This window comes from Mauremys reevesii, linkage group 10 (assembly GCF_016161935.1).
Source record: "Mauremys reevesii isolate NIE-2019 linkage group 10, ASM1616193v1, whole genome shotgun sequence".
NCBI classification, from domain to species: domain Eukaryota; kingdom Metazoa; phylum Chordata; order Testudines; family Geoemydidae; genus Mauremys; species Mauremys reevesii.
Genome location: NC_052632.1, coordinates 7,529,677 through 7,554,304, shown reverse-complemented (window position 1 = coordinate 7,554,304; position 24,628 = coordinate 7,529,677). Strand labels below are relative to the sequence as shown.

General features: G+C 41.0%; 1 protein-coding gene across 2 annotated transcripts in view; it reads right to left on the bottom strand.

The window, feature by feature from the left end:
• Window positions 1-8,294: 8,294 nt before the first annotated feature.
• CHSY1 (chondroitin sulfate synthase 1) overlaps window positions 8,295-24,628 on the bottom strand; it is a 95,500-nt gene continuing 79,166 nt past the window's right edge. For both annotated transcript variants that reach the window (XM_039493178.1, XM_039493179.1), the window contains exon 3: window positions 8,295-11,634. In XM_039493178.1, the coding sequence (XP_039349112.1) occupies window positions 10,042-11,634 (1,593 nt within the window). In that variant the 3' untranslated portion in view covers window positions 8,295-10,041. The remainder of the gene's footprint in view (window positions 11,635-24,628) is intronic.

The window sequence follows — 24,628 nt, the reverse complement described above, 5'->3', positions numbered from 1 at the left end:
GGCAGCAGCTTGGTTTGCTGGTGCCTAGAGCCGCCCCTGCATGGGAGATACCCATATGCCAGGTATGAAAGACAAGGCTACACGGGAGGATATGTAGGGGTCCAGCTCTCACAAACAGGGAGGGTCCATGAAGGTTTTCTGATTTAATTCCTTTCCCATTCTCTCATCTGCTCTTCCCTTAAAGGCAGGGTGAGAAGGCGAAACTAGCAAAGCAAACAGGTTTTATCTTATCCCCGTCACAGTGAGTTTACTTCGGAAGTTTGTTTTACTATTGCATTACTCATATAGTTTAGACTGGGCTGTTTGTATGAGCCTTTTCATGTAAAGTCAATAGAATTAAAGGCTTTTGAAAGACACAAATGAAAGCAGAGAGATGCCTCAGTGTTGGTGCATTACAGCCAGCCTCCATGTCCTCCTGTGTGGTAAGAGGTCTTCATACCTCTTATTACACATGCTCTCCACTTTGTTTCCAGAGCCAGAAATCTTGGAGTCATCCTTGACCCCAGCTTTCTCCTTCCTTTCATCATGACCTACCCGTTCCTTGAACCTTCCTCTGCTTAAAATTCTGAGTCATGCATTCATCCTTTGCCATCTGTTTCCCTCTTTCACAAGCCTTCCTCTATCTGATCTCAGTGCTCCTGGGAATCCAAGACTCCAGCCAACACAACCTCCCAGTCCAAAACTACCCCTACCTCCACAAGTTAAAATGACCATCTTTGGCTGTGAAAGCTAGCCACGGATTTGTTCCTCTGACTTCCATCATTAGTCCCTTTCTGCCACAGCGCCTCTGCTCTGCCAGTCTCATACTTCTGCTGTCCCACCTGGACCCCTCACCCTTTTGAAGACACGGATGGTGAAGTCCTATCTCCATTGAAGTCAATGGCAAAACTCCTGGCCCCACTGAAGTCGGTGGGAATTCACCCTAACTTGCAAACTCTCTGTAGTCTCATCCTCACACTTTCCTTTTTTCACTTTAGTCCATGATTCCCAGGGAAATCTTCTGTCAACTTGCAAGTGCGCGCTATACAATTAGTTGTGCCACTCGCTATACAATTAGTTGTGCCACTTTAGTTGTACCTAAATTCAGGAACTGCTGTTTTCTGAGACACTTTCGAGCAGCACACTGCAGCATCTGGAGCAGCTTCTGAGCCATTAAAATAGAGATTTAATTAAAGCGTGAGAAATGCAGCCAGAACAGTATTGTTGTTTTCTGACATAAATTCAGTTTTTTCCAATCCGCTCATAAATGTGACCCAGATTTTTGAACTGGCAACACAGCTCTTCTGTACAAGTTGCAGAGGAAAAGTTGCAGTAAGGAAGATAATTGTTGCAGTTGGGAAGGGGAGATTTAGGGCTTTTGTCACGTGGGAAAGCATCTGAGGCGATCAGGGAGTGAGGGATAAAGTGTCCTAAAAGACAGACATCATAAAGTTCCTCACAGACCAGTGACCTCGCTATGGGCCCAATCCTGCAAATCTTCACTTACGAGAGTAAGAGTTGCAGAATTGGGCCTATGAATGTCGCAAGTTCAGTTTTTAGGACACCACCATGGGGGCTAGGTTACGTTTATGGATATGGAAGAATAGTAGTTTGCCACAGAACTGTGCAGAAACAAAGGCATGGCTCAAAGCAAGCCACGCAAAAAAAAGGTGAGCTGATAGATTTGGCCCCTGAATCAGGATGATCCACAGCTGAGCCACACAGATGCCTATTAAGCTCCTGCAGGCCCAGTAAAATAGAACAGCCCACATTGCATGGTGTAGTTCTTGTCCAAGGTGAGTGGGAAAAACCCATCAAATCTGAATTTGCCCCAGAGAATGCACTAAGCCACTGACAGATTCATAGAACTCCTTGTAGTGACCTTGGTGAGTATGCAGCGAGTGCAAAAGTTAGGTTCAGGGATTTATAAGAGTTTAAGACCAGAAGGGACCATTAGATTATCTGGTCTGCTCTTCTGGATATCACAGACCAGAGAATTTCATTCTGTTCCCTTGTATTGCACCCAATAACTTGTGTTTGGCTAAAGCATCTTCACAAGAGGCATCCAGTCTTGATCAGAAGACATCAAGAGATGGAGAATCTACCACTTCCCTTGGTAGTTTGTTCCAGTGGTTAAGCTCTGTGTAGCTCAAAAGCGAGCTTCCTTCACCAACAGAAGTTGGTCCAATAAATGATATTACCTCACCCACCTTGTCTCTCTAAACAAAAAATGTGTGTAATTTCTAATTTGAATTCGTCTGGCTTTAGCTTCCAGTCACTAGTTCTTGTTCTGCCTCTCTCCGCTAGCATAGAGAGCTCTCTAGTACTTGGTATTTTCTCCCGTGAAGGTACTTATACAACAGCGTCAAGATACCTCTTGATCGTCTAGTGCAGAGGTTACTGGCCAATCAGCACTTGAGGGTGCCATGGATAACAGATAACCCCCTCCACAGGCTGCCATGTTGGAAACCAACAGGATGTGCTAAATGAAATAACCCAACAGACTGGTGCAATCCTGTAGGTAACAACTCTCTCTAGATCCCATAAAGACTGGGCCCCCATCCCTTCTTGACCACACACCACTCCCCCAGGGGCTCACCCACAGCTAGGGATAGTTATTTTTTGTATTACTCAGAAGCCTCAACTTAAAGACCCCATTGTAACAGGGGCCTCACAGACAACTGGTGAGACAGTCTCTGCCACAAAGAGCTCTGTGTAGATAAAGGGAGGGGAAGAGAAACTGAGGTATGGGGGTGACTTGCCCAAGATCAGTGGCAGTCCTGGAGACAGAACCCACAGGGTCCTTTTTAGAAAAATCCCAGGGCCAGATTCTGCCACCCTTGCTCCCCCATGTGGCACTGCTGAAATCCAGAGGCTGATATAAAGATGTTTGTTTAAAACAAACCCGACGGAGAAAATACCATAAACAATAACCACAAGGCACAATTACCGCTCCTGTAAAAAGAGAGCACCAGTAAGAACATTAGCTTGCTGCAATTGCCATGAGCAAAATTGCTAATCTGGTCCTGAAATGAGGTCGTCAATTTTTAATATCTGGGAAAGATTTTTTTCCAAACAGCTCTGGAGAGGTTGGCTGTGCAAGTGGAATATTTTTAGCAAGTACTCATGCAAAAAAACTGACTTAGAACTTTAACAAAAACTTCACACTAAGCAGATTTGGTTTTAGCAGCATTTTCTTGCTCTTCTTGCTGAAAGGACCCTATCCAGATCCAGAAGGCAGAGTTAGTGAACACAGCAGGTTAACATTTCCAAGTCAATAAAAACCCCTTGTGCATACAAATGCCAGACTCATGACTTGGGCCTTGATCCTGCAAAGACTTATGCACACCCTTAACTTTAAGCATGCAGATAGTCACAGTGAGTTCAATGGACCGCTCACATGCTTAAAATTAACAAGCCCATGTGTTTTCAGAAGATGCTTCAGACAAAATTCTGGACATGCTTGCATAGTAGGGTGACCAGATAGCAAGTGTGAAAAATCGTGACGGGGGTGGGGAGTAATAGGCGCTTCCTATCCTGAGCTCCTGAAGGCTTCTTTGGGGGCATCTTTTATTTTCTATGGAGGAAAACAGACAGCACTAGGGAGAGCAAAAGCCTATGTTCCGCAGTCTTAGAAAGTTATCAAACATTGAAGTATACTAAAAGAAGTAACAGTATTTCTTTTATACTGTTGCATAGATAGGGGTTCGATAGGTATCTCTGGCATCTCATTAAATATGTCCTTTATTAGTCACTACTTACACTCAAGTCTTAAAACACAAGTACACTTTCACAATTACACAATAAAACAAGGTTCACAATAGCTCTCACTTCATTTCACGTCGTTCTTGTACCTCACGGATTGGCTGACAACATTCTAGAAGGTTCAAGGAAAAGGTAGTTCTCAGAAAGTCTGGAAGGTTCCACGAGATTCTACAAAGGTCCAGAACATTCTAGGAGGGCTACTGCAAAATGAATCCACATATGGAATACCTGAAACATTTTACTTCAAATATTCAATTTTCCCTCTTGTTGCTAACAACAAAACCAGTACCTTGAGCCTGGCACACCCAAGCCCGACACCCCAGGTGGTCACCTGGGTCACCTGCCCTTAAATCCGGGTTTGATAGCAAGTATACTTTTTGCCTCATGAGATACCCCTCATATGATAAGCAACAGCTTCAGTCTCGCACGATGTTTAGAGCAGTGGTTTAGAGCCAGGAGGGGGGGAAAAATCAGGGTTTGTTTATTGCAACGGTCTCTTCCATACCTTCTACAGCATGACTTTGGCATATTGCACCATGCCCTTCCTCTGTACTTACGTCCATTTAGATCAGAGATTGTTGTGAGGAAATCACATCAGAGGCCTATAGCACCAGGTCCACTGTCAGGACTCATAAGAATGGCCATATTGGGTCAGCTCAAATGATCCATCTAGCCCAGTATCTTCTGACAGTGGCCAATGCCAGATGCTTTAGAGGGAATGAAGAGAACAGGGCAATTATCAGGTGATCATCCTTTGTTGTCCAGTCCCAGAATCTGGCAGTCAGAGGTTGAGACACATCCCTGACCATCTTGGCTAATAGCCATTGATGGACCTATCCTCCGTGGAATTTTCTAATTCTTTTTTAAATCCCGTTATAGTTTTCGCCTTCCCCATGCCCCCTGGCAATGAGTTCCTCACGTTGACTGTGCGTTGTGTGAAGAAGTACGTCCTTTTGTTTGTTTTAAACCTACTGTCCGTTGATTTTATTATGTGACCCCTGGTTCTTATGTTATGTGAAGGGGTAAAATAGCACTTCCTTATTTACTTTCTCCACACCATTCGTGATTTCATAGACCTCTGTCATATCCCCTTAGTCATCTCTTTTCCAAGCTGAACAGTCCCAGTCTTTTTAATCTCTCCTCAGATGGAAGCTGTTCCATACCATTAATCATTTTTGTTGGCCTTCTCTATACCTTTTCCATTTCTAATGTATCTCTTTTTGAAATGCACTGACCAGAACTGCACACAGTATTCAAAGTGTGGGCACACCATGGATTTATATAATGGCATTATGATCTAATCTGTCTTATCTATCACTTTCCTAATGGTCCTAACGTTAGCTTTTTTGACCGCCGCTGTACATTGAGAGGATGTTTTCAGAGAACTACCCACAATGACTCCAAGATCTTTCTTGAGTGGTAACAGCTAATTTAGACCCCCATCATTTTGTACGTATAATGGGGATTATGTTTTCTAATGTGCATTACTTTGCATTTATCAACATTGAATTTCATCTGCCATTTTGTTGGCCGGTCACCGAATTTTGTGAGATCCCTTTGTAACTTTTATCAGTCTGCTTTGGACTTAACTATATTGAGTAGTTTTGTATCATCTACAATTTTTGCCACTTTACTGCCTGTTTTTCCAGTTCATTTATGAATATGTTGATCAGCACTCGTCCCTGTATAGATCTCTAGGGGACCCTGCTATTTACCTCTCTCCATTCTGAAAACTGACCATTTATTCTACCCTTTGTTTTCTGTCTTTTAACCAGTTACGAACCATGAGAGGACTTTCCCTTTTATCCCAGGACTGCTTAAGTTTGCTTAAGAGCCTTTGGTGAGGGACCTTTTCAAAGGCTTTCTGAAAGTCCAAGTACACTGGAGAACTCTTGTCCACATTTGTTGACCTCCACAAAGAATTCTAATAGACTGGTGAGGCATGATTTCCCTTTACAAAAAAGGGAAATTGACTTTTCCCCTTACAAAAAAGGGAAATTGACTTTTCCCCAACAAATCGATAACTCTGTACTTTACTATAGTTTCAACCAATTTGCCTGGTATTGAAGTTGGGCTTACCGGCCTGTAATTGCTGGGATCGACTCTGGAGCCTTTTATTTGTTTTTTTTTAAATAAAAAGTGTTACATTTGCTATCCTCCAGTCACCTGGAGGCTGATTTAAGCAATAGGTTACATACCAATTAAATCTGCAATTTCATATTTGAATTTTCAGAACTCGGGTGAATCCCATCTGGTCCTAGTGACTTATTACTGTTTATCAATTTGTTCCAAAACCACCTCTATTGACACCACCTCAATCTGGGATAGTTCTTCAGGTTTGTCACCTAAAAAGAATGGCTCAGGTGTGGGAATCTCCCTCACATCCTCTGCAGTGATGTCTGAGGGAAATTATTCATTTAGCTTCTCCGCAACGGCCTTGTATTCCTTGAGTGCTCCTTTAGCACTCCATCTTCCAGTGGCCCCACTGATTGTTTGGCAAGCTCGCTGCTTCTGATGTACTTCATTTTTTTTGCCGCTAGTTCGTCTTTGCTCTTCAAATTCTTTTTTGGCCTGCCTAATTATACTTTTACACTTGGCTTACCAGAGTTTATACTCTCTTGTATTTTCCTCTGTTGGATTTGACTTCCAAGTTTTAAAGGAAACCTTTTTGCCTCTTTTTCTGTGTTTAGCAACGATGGCATTTTGTTGGTCCCCCCTTTTTAAAATTTGGGATATTCATTTAATTTGAGCCTCTATCATGGGGTTTTTTTTTTGTTTTTTTTTAAGTTCTCATGCAGCTTGTAGGCATTTCTTGTGAGTGTTTGTTTTAATTTTGGTTTAACTAGCTTCCTCATTTTTGTGTAGATCCCCTTTCTGAAGTTAAATGTTACCGTGGTGGGCTTCTTTCATATTTTAATGCCCCTCCCCCCCCCCACCACCAGGATGTTAAATTTAATTATATTATGGTTGCTGTTACTGAGCAGCTCAGCTATATTCACTTTTTGGACTAGATCCTGTGTTCAATTTAGGACTAAATCAAGAATTGCCTCTCCCCTTGTGGCTTCCAGGACTAGCTGCTCCACGAAGCAGTCATTAATAGAGTGTAGAAACTTTCTCTGCATTCCGTCCTGGGGTGACTCATACCCAGTCAGTACGGGGATAGTTGAAATCCCCATCTCATAATAAGAATAAAAATTATTATTATTGAGTTTTCTATTATTATACTCCATTTCTGATCTACTATCACCCCCAGATCCTTTTCAGCAGTACTACCACCTAGCCAATTATTCCTCATTTTGTGGGGCATCTGATTTGCCTTCTTAAGTGTAGTACTTTGCACTTGTCTTTATTGAATTTCATGTTGTTGCTTTCAGACCAATTCTGCAATTTGTCAAGATGGTTTTGAACCCTAATCCTTTCCTCCAAAGTCCCCGTCCCTGCTTGGGGTTATCCACAAATTTTATAGGGATACTCTACATACCATTATCTAAGTCATGAATGAAAATATTGAATAGTAATGGACCCAAGACCCATCCCGCAGGACCCCAATAGACACATCCTTCCAGTCTGACATTGATAACTACTCTTTAAGTACATTCTTTCAACCAGTTGTGCACCAACCTTATAGTAATTTCATCTAGACCACATTTCCCTAGTATGCTTATGAGAATGTCAGTGGGACCATGTCAAAAGCCGTACTAAAAATCAAAATATCATATCTACTGCTTGTCTACCCAGGCTGGGAGGCTCTCTTCCAGCTGCAATTGTAGACATACCCTGAGGTGTCTCTAGTTGGACCACCCTGCACCCCCTCCCCCATCACCCTAAGTCACTAGTCACTCCTGGAAACATTGGCCTTGGTACCTTGTATTTATAGAATACAAAACAGTGCCTCTTATCCCAGACACCAAGACCAACATTTTCAGAAGCAGTCACCGATTTCATTTGCTCACCCCGAGAAACTTCAGACCTAATTTCCAGAAGTGTGCAAGACCCACAGCTCCTATTGAAACTAACAGAAACAGTGGGTTCTCAGTACTTCTAAAGATCAGTAGCCACTTTACATAACTCCCATGACTCCAGGAGTTGAGGGTTTAAGAAAAACACCAACTATTGAGAGAGTTCTGATAAAACTGGAAGAGGCAGCAGTGAACTGGTGCTTAGCATATCTGAAAAGTGGGTCTTAATTTTTATCATGCATAGAATATATAAAATATTACAGAGTTATTCAACCTGGTAATTGTGTGAATTCGTTTTACCATTATGGGTAGCTTCAGACATCTTGATTAGCAGCTGAAGTAGTATAAATCCTCTCCTCACAAGGCAGACTTCAAAATCTCCATTAAAAAATCTCAACAGTAAACAGTAGGAGCAGAGGGTGAAACATCTCTTTTTAAGGACTATTGATTCTGAAATTTGGCACAGATGGCAAGAACTTGTGTATATATGGTACTTTATTGTTCGGCTCATTTCACTCCCAAATCTTTGCTATAATACTTACCCTAAACTGTGCCTGCTACGTAAGATGAGGACTGAGGCAGACAACATGATGAGATAGGATTGCAAATAAAAATCTTTATTGCATCTTAGGACCAAGTCTTTCAACACTTTCCATGCATTGAATCCATTATAAGTATCTACATCCTTGGGGCTGTCACCAAAACAACGACAGTTGTATGACACTGAATCTAGACTAGTTGCAAATGCAATTCACATTCCATAAATGTGTAACCACTGATTATTTTTCTATTGAAATATTCAAGCAGTTACTCCATAAGGACCCCTTAAAACTTGGTAAATCAAATCTAAGTACTGATTTTCATTCTCTTTTACTATCCTTCACCTCCCAAAGAGTAGGTCTTTATATTACTGAAATGGAACTAGGGCAAAGCGGTGTTGACGAGTACAATAGAAAAATATATTTTTCACTGGCTTTATCTTTAACTTCTGAGCCCAATACATGATCTGCTTCAACAGCAATTTCCATCAGTGTTCTAAGTCTCAATGCAAAAGAGTTCCCCCTCCTTTTGTTCACTTTAAGGCACTTTATTTGTATGTTTATTTAACCTTTACTAGGTGATAACTCGGAGGGGTCATATTGTTTCTACTCAACATTTTCTCTCCCCGGTTTATCTTAGAGCATCAAAACAATTCCCAAGGTTATTTAAGTCACTCAGTAAAATTTTAAAAGGAATTTGGAATAAAAAATACTTTCAAGAGAAATCTTTGGAGATCACAGTTTACTGTAAGTAAGATGTACACTACCTTAAGAGTGAGAAAAAGCAATACATTCCTAATAGATATATAAATAAATGACTAACAGATATTCAAGAAAAGGGCAAGAACCTAAAACAATGGATATTAAATAAATTAAAGGTCTATCAGATACAGAAAACAAAAGAAACTAGTAATCAAAGAATGTAACAATTGTTCCCACCAACATCTTGTAACTGACTGTACAAAATGAATGCAATCAGATGCAAGTTTCCAATGTTCTCATTAGAGATTTCAAATTTTTAGTTGTGTACCTTGTTTTGCAGTGAGAAATTCTCATTTCTCCCTCCCACACTCATTACAATTTTGCATTTCACCATCATTCAGTCTCTGTTCTAGACTGGAGAACAATTTAGAATACACAGAATCCACCATGGAATTTTTAATGTTAGATCCACATATGGACCAAATGTCAGACAAACTTACATATGGACTAAACTGATACAAGGTTGTGCTTCTTTTCCACACACCCCTTCAAAAAGTTGCTCGGCCACAATAAGCAAAAGTACATTTTTGGTTGAAGTAATCAACCAATTGAAATACTCCTGAAATTAATAACCCAACTATTGCCACACTGTTTTGCATTGTTCTAACACAATTTGAACATTATGGCTATTTAAAAAGAGTAGAATCTGTGTAATGTAACAGTCACAACACAACAGTTAGGTACAGTATTTTGCCATTTTGCTTCAACGTTCAGGTTCCAATTTATAGAATCCTAGCAAAGGAAAAAGGTAAAAAAAAAGAAAAAGAAAAAAAGAGGTCCTTTGTTCATATGGAAACCTTATTTCAAGTCATCAGAATTATGCAGATCTGCCAGATAATACTCAGCCAAAATTTTTGTTCAAAGGCAAATATCAATCACAGTTTTGTTCAGAAAAAGCTCATTCTCAAAAGAGTTCTTGGTAAGAAAACATGATTTCTAAAATATATCCTTGTGTGGTCTTTAAAAATGAACTATCAAAACATTTTCCAAAAATAAATTAGATAATTAAAAAAAGTCTTCTCCAGCATAGCTGGACATTAGGCTGTCCTCACTGAGCCATTAGTATTGCTGCTTTTCCCAAAGCTGGGGTCATTTTTTTCAAGCCATAGTTCAGCCAACTGTTGTGTGGACCCATACGTTGAAGCTTTGGACCCCAAGCACATTTTATATTGTTTCGGATCAAGATTGGGGTCACAAAAGACTGGATGATGTACATGAACAACTCCAATTTCTTGGCTTCGGAAAGTCTTTAAGCCAGCTTGAATGACTTTGTTAAATAGGTCCACATCCTCAAGGCCCCAGCCTTGGATAGAGACATCAAAGCCACCTGCTCTAAGGAGATCACCTTTGTAAATACAAGTAATGCCAAAGCCATAGTTCCTCCAGAAACCTGTTTTCTGGGTGAAGGCAAAATGATTGTCACTGGGAACTTTTCCACTATAAACTATCTTTGGATCATATTGACTAAAGATGACTGGAAAGTATATTTGTTGGCCCAAAACTGTATTGGCTCTACATCGCTGGAGAAACTCTGTGGTAAACACTAGGTCAACGTCACAGAAGAAGAGCAAAGACTCATTTTTAAACTGAGAAGATCCAACTTCAAGAGCCAGAGCTCTTGAGAATTCCCCAGACACTGGCAAGATCTGCATATCAGCCTTGGGGTACTTAATACGGTAATCTCTCATCAATTCAACTTGCTTTGCCTTATCAGGGTTTGAGTCAGAATTGAAAAGCAGGACGACCAGCTTGACGTTCTGACTGGGAATGAGGCAAGTTTTCTCAAAATTCCCCATGAACCTAGCAAACATATCAAAGCGTCCAGACAGAGGAATCAAGATGTTGATCTTCTGGTCTTTGGGCTCCTTCCGCTCTGCTTTTGATCCAGTGAGCTGGAATGGAACAAACATCTTCAGTGAATTGGACAGGAAAGACAAGGATCCAGAATCTTGGTTAATTTTGCTGGCCAGCTCTTTGGCATCTATCTCTTCATGCTCCATAAACTGGATCTTGCTGAATGTCTGCTGTAGGTAGGCATGCCTTCTGACAGGCACAGTCATCTTCTTTCCCTTGTGTTTTTTGTATAGAAGCAATAAGTCAAGAACATACTCTGCTCCATACATAGGATTAACTCTGCGATAGCCATATTGTATCTCCTTGAAATCAATGATCCGCCCTCTGGTCTTAGCATTTGCATTGATCATTTCCATGACCTGCATAACAATGTCATCCAATGCTTCACGCTGAGATGAATCCATCCCTCTCCGAGGGGGCTGTCCATCAGCTGCAGAATAGAGATACTTTCCCGTAAGGAACTCCCATTCCAAGACCTCCTCACGCTGGTGTGGCTGGAACCTCATAAAAGAAGGTGGTATGCCCAGCTGAAGGTCATCTTTGTGTATTTCTGCATTGCTGTATTTGCTCATCAGGACTATTTCTCTGTGCAGCTGTATAGTCCGGTAACGCAGTTCTGCGATTTTGCGACTCAGCATGTAACTATGAAGTCTATACTGGTACGGTGGGTTCTTGTTGGGATGCAGTGTTATAGCTCGGTGTATCTTGCTATTTCTAAGGTCTTTGATGTAGCCTTTTTTGTTCTGCTCATAATTTTCATAAAACAGCTGCTGCATCTAAAAAGAGAAATATTAAGTTACTATTTTTGCAACATTAAGATTTTAGCAGTAGTGTATTTGTGACAGTTACCCCTCACAGCCCTACTGTATGAAAATGCCTCCTTGCTTACATGACCAGAAGTCTTTCTGAATAAGCTGTTCTCCATTTGAGGCACAGGTTGTAGGGATACCAGCTGCTACTCAAAGGAATTCAGAGGGTTATTCATTGTAAACTGGTGAAAGAAACATCTACCAAGGACTGGGATTATGATGTCCTACTCTAGAAATATCATTATCTGAACAACTCATTTTTATTCCAAGACATCAACATCAGATGTGTGTTTTTATTCTCTACATTATAAAATGAATAGCATTTTTCTGTTTTTTTTTTTTTTTTAAATGGCATAAGGCAAGGCAAGGACATTGTATTCAGAATAAGTAGGTTTTCATTATCATGTCCTTTTAAACTTTTCCTTTACGGACAAACTCTTCTAAAGAAAAAGAGTAATAGAGTTAAACTTGTAGAATACTAGTTTAACTAAACATTTTTACCAAAGATGCTAAGTACCATGTTTAATTTCTGCATTAGTAAACCTGAGGATACCACATTATACATATCAGGATTCAGTCTCTGTGGTAGGGGGTGATGAGGTCCACATTTTTTTTTAAAATTTAAGTATCTCAAATAAGATACAGAGTTTAAATGATAACAGGTCCCTTCAAAAAGTACCAACAGCAGTTTCATAAAGTAAGTAAAACATAAGGTACATATACAGTAGAAAAGTGTTTCCCAAACGTGGGATGCCGCTTGTGTAGGGAAAAGCCCCTGGCGGGCCAGGACGGTTTGTTTACCTGCCGTCGTCCACAGGTCCGGCTGATCACAGCTCCCACTGGCTTTGGTTCACTGCTCCAGGCCAATGGGAGCTGCTGGAAGCAGCGCGGGCCAAGGGACGTACTGGCTGCTGCTTCCAGCGGCTCCCATTGGCCTGGAGCAGCGAACTGCGGCCAGTGGGAGCTGCGATCAGCCGAACCTGCAGACGCAGCAGGTAAACAAACAGGCCCAGCCGCCTGGGGCTTTCCCTACACAAGCGGCGTCCCAAGTTTGAGAAACACTGCAGTAGAACATAAGCATTCTTAAAATGGGAACTGCTCTATTTCTAAATAATGAGGTGGCAGCCTGAGACTGGTCTACACTGAGAAGTTATATCTGCATAGCTATGTCTCTCTGAGGAGTGAAAAATCCACACTCCTGGGAGAGACAGTCAAGCCAACCTAACCCCCAGTGGAGAGAGGGCTAGTTGAGGGAAGAAACCCTCCTGCCACTGTAGTGTTTACACTGAAGCACCACAGCTGTGCAGCTGTAGCAGTTCAACCGTACACTTAGTCTGAGATATTTTAAGTCAGAATGGGTCTAAATGTCAAATCTAAGAATGCAAGCCCATTCAAGCAGTGTGCTAAATGCAAATTATAAAGTAAGAAAAAGAAATAATGAAATGAAGTCTCCAACTTAAAGATGCTAGAAGAAAGGCAGTTAAAGCGGCCACCATCCTTATGTGATCCTGTTGTGTCCATGTACAGCAGCTACAAGTCCCATTGCATGGGTCTCTAATTGCTACCTAATTTGCTTGGTCTGACCCACCGTTTAAGAACAATGTTATATTAACTATAGCTGCATATTACTTGCAGTGTGTACATTACTTGCATTACTACCCCATATCGTTTTTTCCCCTGACCACATTGCAGTAATCACCATTCCTTTCCCTCTCCTTCCCATTTCTTTGTCCTTCAAAACATCTGTCCTTTCCTATACTATCTTCCCCATGTTAAGTCATTCTTCCATCTCGTCAATGTAAACTGTAAGCCCTTTGGAACAGAATCTGTCTTTTACAAGGTGTATGTATATTGCCCAGCACAAAGGGGACCTGAACTTGGTTAGGGTCTCTAGGCTATAAAAACAGGTCAACTGACAAGGAATACATACCCTTTTGGAGTAGTGCATGATAGAAACTCTCCCAGATATAGAAGTAGAGTGTTACTGGGGTGGAACTTAATCCAATTGAAACTCAGAGTAGGAGCGGTAAGAGTTAAACAGACTTAGGCCTTCTTCAAGAAACCAGCTCTGAAGCATGGTTCCCATCCTGCCCTCCCTCCCTTTTTAATTATGTGTATCCTGTTTCTGTTACTAATAACGGGTTACTGTAGCATATTTTGAGTCTTGTAGTTTCTGTTAAGATTTCTGGGATCCCCGTGACCCCATGTCACACCCACTTAGAATCAATCTTGTAAGCACACTGTTTATTACAATGGAGAATTTATATAGCATGAACAAAAACATTGCAAGAGCACAGAGCTAGAGCATGTACTTTAATTCTAAGCTGTCTCCACCAGGCATGTCTTTTATATATATAGCACTAGATGTAATACCACATGTAGTATCTATCTGTGGATTTCAACAGTATTTCAACTGTATGAATACAAGTGAAGGCACCGATTTCCATAGGACTGTGGAAAGCAAGATATATATATATATTTTATATTGTTTCAATAGGTTCTTGTTTTGTTTTTTAAACAGCACTGATAATCGCATTTATTTTCAAATTCTGTTTTGGATTTAAAAAGAAAAAACAAATAAATCAAGACCATACAACCTGAGAGCATTTATTTTAAGATACCAAACCAGGGCACTCAAACACCCACAATAGGAAACAATCAAAAGCAGAAGCACTTTTAGGTTACTTTACTCAACAAAGTTTGAATAGAACACTGATGGGTAGGAAAAATGATATGAAACATCTGAATGCAAATTAAGACATCGGCCATTAACTAACTTTCTGAAACAAAAGTAATTGGTATATTTTAAGGACTATAATAGGTGCTTGCTAAGTATAAATAAAATGTTAGCAGTGCAAGTTAAAGCCCAGATAATTTTTCCCCCTCTCTCCTCTAGCAGAGCTGATTTGAAAAGAAAAAAGTAGACTTGACTGGTGTTTCAAGTTTCAACTCAATGCAATTTAAACAGAAAGTGTTAAATTCCCACCCAGCCTTCCCAAAGTGGAAATTCTAACAAACCACTCACTGCAGTTGAACTACCAGGCAGTGCTAGAATGCAGATACACAACTAATTAGAAGGCATCAAGGCTTCCAGAAAGTTTGTATATAAACATGTTTTTCAGAAGAATAGCTTGCAAGGATATTTTAACTGCTTTTCCTATAAAACTTCACGTCTCCTCCCTCCCAGACAAGCCACTCCCCATGTACCTCATAAGCAAAAGTATACCCTTATGGCTTCTTGTACACTGTGGGCCTGATTCGCTACTCATTGAAGTTGACGGCAAAGCTACCATTGACTTCAATGTTTAAAAATAATATTGAGTCACTCTTGATATATAGGCTTGGTCTACATTACCAATGCATGTTGGTAAAACTGCATTGCTCAGGGTGTGGAAAATCCACACCCCCTGAGTGACACTATTATCCCAACCTAACCGCTGGTGTAGACAGCACAATGTTGGCTAAGAGGGCTTCTGCCACTGACACAGCTACCTGCTCTTGGGGAGGTGAAGTACCTATGCCGATGGGAGAAGCTCTCTGGTTGGCATAGGCAGTGTCTTCACTCATTGCTACAGTGGTGCTTAAAAGCTGCTGCAGCACTGTAGTGTAGACAAGCCCTAAGATCCCATTTAAAAATGCTTTATAAAGGGCTAAAAATCATTAATAGATGTTATAAGCATATTATAGACTTAGTAGTTTGTTATAGGTGGTTATGCACCAATAGATGGTGTCATAGATGGCTATATGCAGTTTATTGACCAGCTGAACTAACAATCAATTACCCATTTATTAAAACAACTCATTAACCCTGAGAGAGAGAGAAAAACCATCTATTCAGCAACTCATTTTGTCAGAACTCAACCACATTGTCTTTGTGCATCCACACTTGCCATACTGCCAGTGCATTCTGGGAAAAACTGAGCAGTTAACCTACAGTGTCTCCACAAAGGACAGTGCTCCAGAGACAAGCATATAGAAGGGCACAAGCACCATACAATGCAGCATACTCCGGGATGTCATATACACAGCTAGTAAGAAAAGGACTACCTGAATCAGTGATATAGCTAGGGGCCCCCCTATCTTCACCTTTGGGATGACTCGATTAAAAAAAAAATCACCATGTTTCAGCCTACATCACTAACAAGAGCAACCCGTGGTTAGCAATCACAGCTACTACCAGAGTAGCTGCCATATCCATGCAGAATAGGGGGAAACTGACTTAGCAGCAGCACTGCTGAGAAGGATCTAGGAGTTGTAGTGGATCACAGTCTCAACATAAGTCAGCAAATGCTATTTTAGTTGCACTAACAGAGGCACAGCATGCAAGTCCTGGAGGTTTTAGTACCACTCTTCCCAATTCTGGTTATGCCTCAGCTGGAGTACGGTGTCCAAGTTTGGATGTCAACGTATAGAAAGGATGTAGAGATGAGTGACGAAGATGATCGATGGAATGGAATGCAAGCTGAAGGAACTGAGTATGTTTAGTTTGGAAGAGAGGAGATATGGGAGTTATCTTCAAATACTTGAAAGGCTGCCATAAAAAGATGGAGGAAAGTTGTTCTCTTTTGCCACAACGGGCAGGACAAGAGGCAATGAGTTCAATCTACAGCATAACAGATTTAGATTAAATGTCACGATAAAATTTTCCTAACTATAAGAACAGTGGAACAATGGAACAGACTTGCTTGGGGAGGTCACGGAAGCTTCTTCACTGGAGGTTTTCAAAAGGAGGCTGGATAGCCATCTGTCTTGGATAATTTAGACACAACAAATCCTGCATCTTGGCAGGGGGTTGGACTAGATGCAGTCCCTTCCAACCGTATGATTCTATGTTGGGGGACACAATCCATGCTTCGAACCAATTATGCCATGCCAGCTAGTTATATATTTGTTTAAAGGTTAGCATATGCAAGGGCCCTGATCTGAAAGCATTTGATCATGCCACCAAAAGGATTGCAGCCATGTTTGCTATTTGCACGTTTCATTGTTTGAGGATTTGGGAACACTAAACAATTATGACTTTTTTGGTTTTTAACCTAATGACCATCAAAATGTGTAGACAGAAATCCAGAAGAAAAAAAAAATCAAATGATAGCAAAGTGGTCAATCTGTGGAACGTACAGTTCTCTACAGGACGTGCAAGCTTTTGCGTGACAAATTGGTTATCAGAGCCTTGCTAGTAAAACATACTCCTCATTTGGAACACACTTCTCTACGTATTTTTTTTTTTAGAACCTTTCATAGTTATTAATTTTGGTGATTATATTCTAAGCATGCTTTATTCTAATGTAGACCACAGGAAACACAGGGATACAAAGAGGTGCTACTCTTTATTAACCAGTATTTACCCTAGACCTGTTGAAGCCTTAAAAACACCCTAATGTTCCCCAATATGTTAGAGACTGAATGTTTAAACTGTGGTACAGCTGTTGTGGGCACTATGGGCTTGGAGCCAAAAGACTAACTGAAAGGGTGTTATGTTGATAATTTTAAATGAAGAAGTCTTTTGCAGGCGCAAAAAAAAAAAAAAAAGTGTATTGGAGAAAATGGTCTTAAAAAATAAGGCCAATATATACAGAAACTGGCCTGCAGCCACAGAACAGCCCCACAGGACATGCTCTCACAGCTCCAGATTGTACTGCCACAGCCCAGAAAATACAGCTCCACAAATGTCATGAAAAGCAGCTCTGGACAACTCATGTTGTATGGCACATTTATGAATACCTGAGATGCACCTGAAATACAAAAACCTACCTAATTAAAACCTAGAATAATAGCTAATGTTGCATGGCTAGGGAGAACTTTGTTCGACAGCAGGTGAGCATCTGCCCTCAGCAGCAGGTGAGGGGCACTCTTCCACAAGAGGAAAGAACATGCTTAAGACAACCACACAGAGGCCTTGTCTACAGTTTTATTGCTTTAACTACGCCAGCCTAAAGCAGCAGCCTCCTCCCTGCATAGTGTAGGCGCAGTCTTTTTTGGATATAAAAGTGCTTCTATTAGGATAGGTTATTTCAGTTCAGCGACGTGAAATAAGCTTTCCTGATATAAACCACCTTATGCCAGTACAATAGCATCTACATTAATGGTCTTGCTACCTTAACTAGGTCAGTAAAAAAACCCTTCGTGCAGTTCTGCTGGTAAAATGTTCAACACTTAGACCAGGCCACAGGATAAACGTCATTTCTTTATCATTGTGGTTTGTGCATTTTTGGGGGTGGTGGTGGTGGTGGTGGTCGGATTTGCAGGAAATTCAAGTAACAGATCTTTGAGCACGAAGGGACATTGAGGATTCTTCGTAATGACTCTTCATACAGGTTTTTGCATTTTAAATTTGACTGTGTCACATGCAGCCCCCACAGCTATTGCTGGGGTGCTCAAAAATATGCCGTACAATGGACGTTACTGTGTTTAGGGGAAAAGGATGAACCGTGATTTCCTACGCACGTCACTCTCACCCTTTAAACACAACCTCTCAGTTTGCCACAACAAGAAGAGGTACAGCAAGAGTCATATACAGCGCTAGATGTTAATATTAAACTTCTGAACTGACCAATACAATACTCAGGCCCCAATTCAGCAAAACAATTAAGCATGTGCTCAGCCCATCCTTTTTAACTTAAGCACATGTTTAATTATCATTGACTCTAATGAGATTTGTTTTAAATAAAAGGGAAAAATATTGTTGGACAAATTTCAAACATGATTATCTAATGCAGTTTTGGAAAGGAACGTTAAAGGGTGCTACAAAATCATTTCAGGCTCAGAACCTATGTATTAAATAATTCTAAGCCTGTTCTTCAGAAAGAGCGAGCTGTGCCTGGCAAAATAAACTTCTTTTTATGCTATTACAAAAAACAGTGCGGGTGGTTTAATTTAAGCGTCTAGAGTCTGCTAAGGCTCTCTCAGGATCTTCATTCCAACAGTGCCGTGTGTATTGCTGACCTCTATGAAGCTACTGCTCCCCCTCTCTCCAGTGTATTTTAAAAGGGAAGCCAAACATCTTGGACAACTTTAACGTACAGCAAATCCGAGGTCACTGAATTCCCAAGGAATGTCTAGTCCAGCTGTAAATTACAACAGCGACTGCGTTTCAGTTTAATCTTTAGTTTACAATAGTTTACAATGCAACTACTTCATTAAGCATTTTGCTTCAGCTCAATAAGCACAGAAGCTTAAAAATCTGCCCTCAATTTGCCCATTTCCAGTTTCTCCAAACCAATTAATTTCTAATGGATTATACTCTCCAAATTTGCATCTCTTCTCCTTTCTACCACCCAACATAGTCACTTGTCCAAACAGCAGTTTTTCCTCCTGCCTCCAATATTAGAGTGATATGTCTGCCAATGGTCGCTCTAGTATCATGGAATTAGCACTACGAACAGACCACAGTACAAAGGAGTTTAAAGAAAGAATATAATAATTTAAGATCTCCTGGTTATGAAGTGGAGGAAAGAGATGGAAAATAAACCGTTTTGTTTTGTTTTGCAATGATCTTTTCCTGTGATCTAGACAAGGGAACTAGTCAGTTTGCTGCAGTTGGAAAGTGAAGGGTCCTCTCACCCCTGCCCCCAAATTCAGTAATGGGAAACAGACTTGGACCCTTAGTGGTTAAAAATAAAGAGAGATGAGACAAGAGCCTTCACAAGCATCTCTCAGGAGGAGATTATTGCTTGGTTTGTTTAAATAATGTCTTCCCATTTGGAACATATAACATATTAGCCACATAGCTGCCATCAGTCCAGTTCTATAAAGCCTGAGGGCTGCTTTTTTGCAGTTATTTTATTTTTTAAAGCAAAAAGCAGAACCCTACTCTGCAAGTATTTTGTATCATAAAAGAGAAACTAAATTAAAAAAAACACACCCTGAAAACTGGCTTTTTGAAGAGATTAGATTTGGTTATGCAAACCTCACAAGGTTTGGCTGTAATTTAGGATTCTGCTTCTTAATAGGAACAAAAGCAAAGATTGTGCCAATAAATGCTATGAAATGTTCTACCCTACAGCCACTAAAGAAGTGCAGCATCATAGGTGTCGATGACTAATTTATATCACATTCACTTGAGAAAGTGTGTTCAAAATTCATTTTGAGCATTTCCCGATTAGGAGTCCAGTGGAAATGCACTGTTTTGTACGTGGGTCTGTCTTGCTCAAGCTCAGACATTGACCTGTGGGAAAAGTGATTCAGCTTTCCTTCACAAATCGAGGAGCGGCTGCCTTCACTGATCCAGACAAAATAGGAATGACATAGTAGTAACTCACTTCTGATTTGTTCATTTAAGGCCAGACGCCGGGACTGTACCAAATTACTTTCGTACCAAATATTTTGTGAGTCGGATTTTATTGTTCCTCTTAGGGCTGGTCTACAGTATGCAGTCAGGTTGATGTAAGGCAATTTACATCAACTAATTATGTCAGTGTCTACACTACAGCCTTCCTCTTGCTGATGTAAGTGCCCTACTACACAGTATCTGTGTAGACACTGCATTCCTTACATGGCTGTCTTGTCAATTTCATGGCAGGAGCTGTGAACTGACAAGGCTGACAGGCTCCCAGCAGGATTGGGCGGGCTCGGGGGGGAAGAAGCCCCGTGTGGCTTCCTCCCACTCCCGGCAGAGAACGGGGATGAGGGTACAGCCCATAGGGAGCCTGGGCTCTCAGCTCCCCATACTTCCCCTCTTAGGTTGGTGGAAGTGCTCCTGGTGAGGATTCAGTGGAAGCTCCCCTGATGAGTATGTGTGTGCCCCAGTGACTCAAGATGGGTAGTGTGGACAAGCACCACTGCAGTAATTACTGTGGTGGCTGTAAGTCAACCTAATATAGGTCAACTTACCTTTCTAGTTTAGACGTACCTTTAGCTTCCACGGTGCTGAGATGTAAACAACCTGGCTTTTGTTATCACTGACAGCAGCCCCATGAAAAGAACAGCCACAAACAGCCTGGAAGTTTGTATCTCTTCTATTTCATAGAAGATTTTGCAGAAGAAGCTTCAGATAAGCAATCCAGAGAGGAGTTATCCATTGTTCTAGGTCACAGATCAAGTGTAGGGCAGTTCTTGGAAACACAGAAAGCTCTACACATTGTATTATAGCAGGCAGCCATAAGCTGAAGGCATCTTAAGGGGTGCAGCCAGGGGTAAAAGGAACTTAAAGGACTTACCGGTACGTCAGAGTCCTGAGCGGGGGCGTGGCCTCAACCGGAAGAGGCGTGGCCTTTCAAGATTTAAAGGCCCTGGGGCTCCGGACGCTGCTGGGAGCACTGGGCCCGTTAAATCCCCGCCTGAGCTCTGATGCTAAGGCAGCTACACATTGTGTCCTGGCATGACAGTTTACTGAATCAATTTTTGTAACTTCAAAAATGGGCTTGTTGTATCAACTTCATCATCTGAAATGATACAAGGGGTGACTGGGACACAGTATCTATGGCCTGCTAGAGTCTTCCATTGTAAACTAGTTTAACACTGGTGAAATGTGAAGGCTAGCCAATAAAAACGAGACATTTGCCTATGGAATCTCATCAGCATCACACTCTGTGACATCGTTCAGAGAGTAGCACCAACACAGTGCTTATGCACTCTGGGAGATGCCATTTTTTGACTAATACTAGAAACTCCTCACCAGTTAAAGCAATCCAATACTTGTAGCATTTTTTACCAGAGCACATGTGTTGACTTTAGTGTCCGACTGAACTTTCCCTGTGGGTAGTTACAGTCTGCTGACCTACCCAATTTCTCCTTATAGGCTCAAATGGTTAGTGCATTATTCTTCTTCGCTTTCAGTCCTGGACTATTTAGCAATTCTGGGCACTGATTAAAAGTTGTTGTTTTCCATTCCTGGTGTGACTGCATTTCCCGGCTCCATCATTACATATCAGCCCTGAAATAGATCAGTTACGCCAGCCCAAAACACAACTGCTAAAACAATATTCCTCGCCGGCCACATCACCCACCCTTGGATTCCCTCTGCTGGCTGACACTTTCACTTCATCAAGTTCAAACTTTCTGTCCTCAACGTCAAAGCCCTTCACAACTCTGCCCCTCTCCTGTCTTTAACCAGAGGTGCTTCTTTCACACTGTCTACTATGCCAGTGATACTAGTCTTGTATGGTGGTTGCTCCCCAAGCTGGTAGTAGGGTTGCCAATCCTCCAGGATTGGCCTGAAGTCTCTTGGAATCGGCATCAATCCCCAGGTGACTATTGAAAGCAATCCGGGAGATTTTATTAGGATATTTTAAGAAAATGTCATTATGTCATGTTGGAAAAGAAAATCTCTCGGAATGACTTCAGTCAGGGTTGGCAACCCTACTGGTAGTTAGTTCCAGACTCCCATCCATTGCTTTTGGACTGAGAACCCTCCTACAGCCTTTTGGGATGCAGGAATTCACCCAGAAATCAAGAAGCACACAGTTCAAGTGCCCCCATAACATCAGCTCCTTAGACACTGAGTAAGGCACCTTCTTCCCAGTGGCTTTTGGTTGATTCCTGCATGCAAAGCAGAAAGGCTGCTCCCTGAACCTGTCCCCCAACCTCTAATCTCATATTCTCAGCTTGCTGTCCTGCAGCAGCAGCACCTAGCCAGTCCTGCAGTTCACCCAGTCCCGTCTTGAATGGCATCCCCATCCTCCAAAGGGAGGAGAACTGGCAGCAGGGATAGGATTTCCTGCCTGCTCTCTGACCAGCCAAGGCTCTGGTTACAGAGGGCTGGCCATTTACACTTTTGACAGGTGGCCTGGGAACTTCACACACTGTCTACTGCTCCCACAGCCAGCTGTGCTCCTCTTTCATGCCATCCTGCACAGGATGATGTGTATGGCCATTACCCTCTCCTCCAAAGCCCTTCTCAAGATCCACTTCTGTTGCAGGGCCTATAAGAAATAAGCCAGCTAATAAAAAGGCATAGTACAAGGACAAATTTTAAAATAATATGTATTTTGACAGCATATTTTCCATTCTATTCACCCATGTTTTGCTTTCCTTGGTAAACTCTTGGGATTGAAGACTATGCCTTCATAAATTTGAAAGTACCAAGCACATACTGAAATGCTAGTACATTCTATAAAGTATAAGTTCAAAGTGTCACACTTCACTTTGCTTGCCACTCACAATGAACCTTTACAGTTTTGTTGTAAACCCCATTTAATTGCACTGTACATAATCTAATCTGCTAGCGACATTTTGTCAAGTAAAGTTTATAATCTACATTAGCCTGGGCCATTAAAATAATGGCCTAGTTTTGCCTACTGCCTTCCTGTGTCAGGATGATTTCCTTAGCCATTCAGGACAGAAGTGTTCTTAGCTCTGGAAAATGACCACTAGAAATACTTATGCTCAGGCACAGGATAGGAAGATTGTTATTAGTTTACTAAGAAGTGACAAACTTTGTAATGCACACCTAGCAATAAAGCAACTGAATGACACCTAATGGTGCATAAAGGCCAATTTACAAGTTACTGTATCTCCCCATAATACTCAAAGAAAAAAAACAAACCTCTGTTCACATGCTCTTGTTACTTTTTACCACAGCATAGCAACTGGGGTAAGATAAAGCATCATTTAAAGAGATCACACTATAGCAGCAAATCTGCTTAATGTGATACACAATATTTCCCACTAGGTTATTTGTAATGTATCAAGTACAGCAACATTCTGGGTACAAAACAAATAATAAAGAGGAACATCAGATGTCTCTGTGAAATAAAGAAAGACACATTAGCCAGATCCCTGTGATATGCTGCAGTATCATTGTCCAACATTAAATTTAGCATTTATGGAACACAAGGGTAATTTTTCTCCGTCACATATTTCTTTAGCAGCCTATGACCATAAATTAGTCCTCCCTGCCTAGTCAATCTTGTTTTTTACTGGGTATTGCTAAGAATGGTGATAAAGCCTATTCTGGCACTGGCTTGTGTGATGTGTCCACTAGGAAATGAACTAAAATCCCCTAACTAATTTCACAAGGAGAACAGTGGGAGAGGACAGCCTTCTGTAGTTACTGAAGCAGCACAGCATTGTTTCAAAGTGTGTGTTTCAAAGGTACGTGTGATTCTGGCCAGAAGCACTGTTTTATAATTGCTCAGAATAGCAAAAAAGAAGCCACAAATTCTTGTGCGATGTAGAGAAACCACATACTTACTTACTCCATTAGAATCTTACTGGATAGCATTGGCTCTGGCACACTTCAGTTGTGAAAGCCTATATGGTAAGGAGCACTGCGTGGTATGCAGTTGCTGCAGATATAAATTTCCACAGTTAGATGCTATGATTGTGAAAGCTTTTTTTTTTTTTGCAGTCACGTCATTACTACACAGGACTGAAGGGAGGACAGATTCTCCATTGTCCAATAACCTCTACTATACCTTAAGACTGACCAATAGTAGCTGAATCTGAATGCAATAAACTACCCTCTTTCTTATCATTGGGAAACATATGGATTAAATTTATATAGTGTCAAAGTTATATGTGGCTGTACAAAACCCTAAGATGGCACAGCCTGTGCCCCAAAGAACTTGGACTCTCACAGACAATGCACATAGTAGGTAAGTCACAAAAGGATATGGATACTTTGTCAATGAGATCAGTAGAGGAATGCTGCCTATTTAGTAGGGTCATCATTCTAAGTAAGTTGATTTTCTTGACATTTATTATAAAAAGGCTACATAAGACTAGTATAAAGAGCTCTAGCTATAAAATTTACCTATATTTGTAAATGGTGTCTCTGAAGTGTAAAAAATAATTTTAAGATGGTATATTTAGGTCACTTTTTAGGAGAGGTAGAAATGCATGTAGATTACTAAGCAAAATAAAGAGACTCATTTTAACAGATTTACAGGAGTTACAAATCCAGGAGGTACGCACCAGCCAAATGAGAAATTGAGAAGCTGTGTATGTTTGTGTGTACATATGTACACCCAGAGAAAACACAAGTCAGAACCCACGCCATTCCTCCCAAATTTTGCATAAG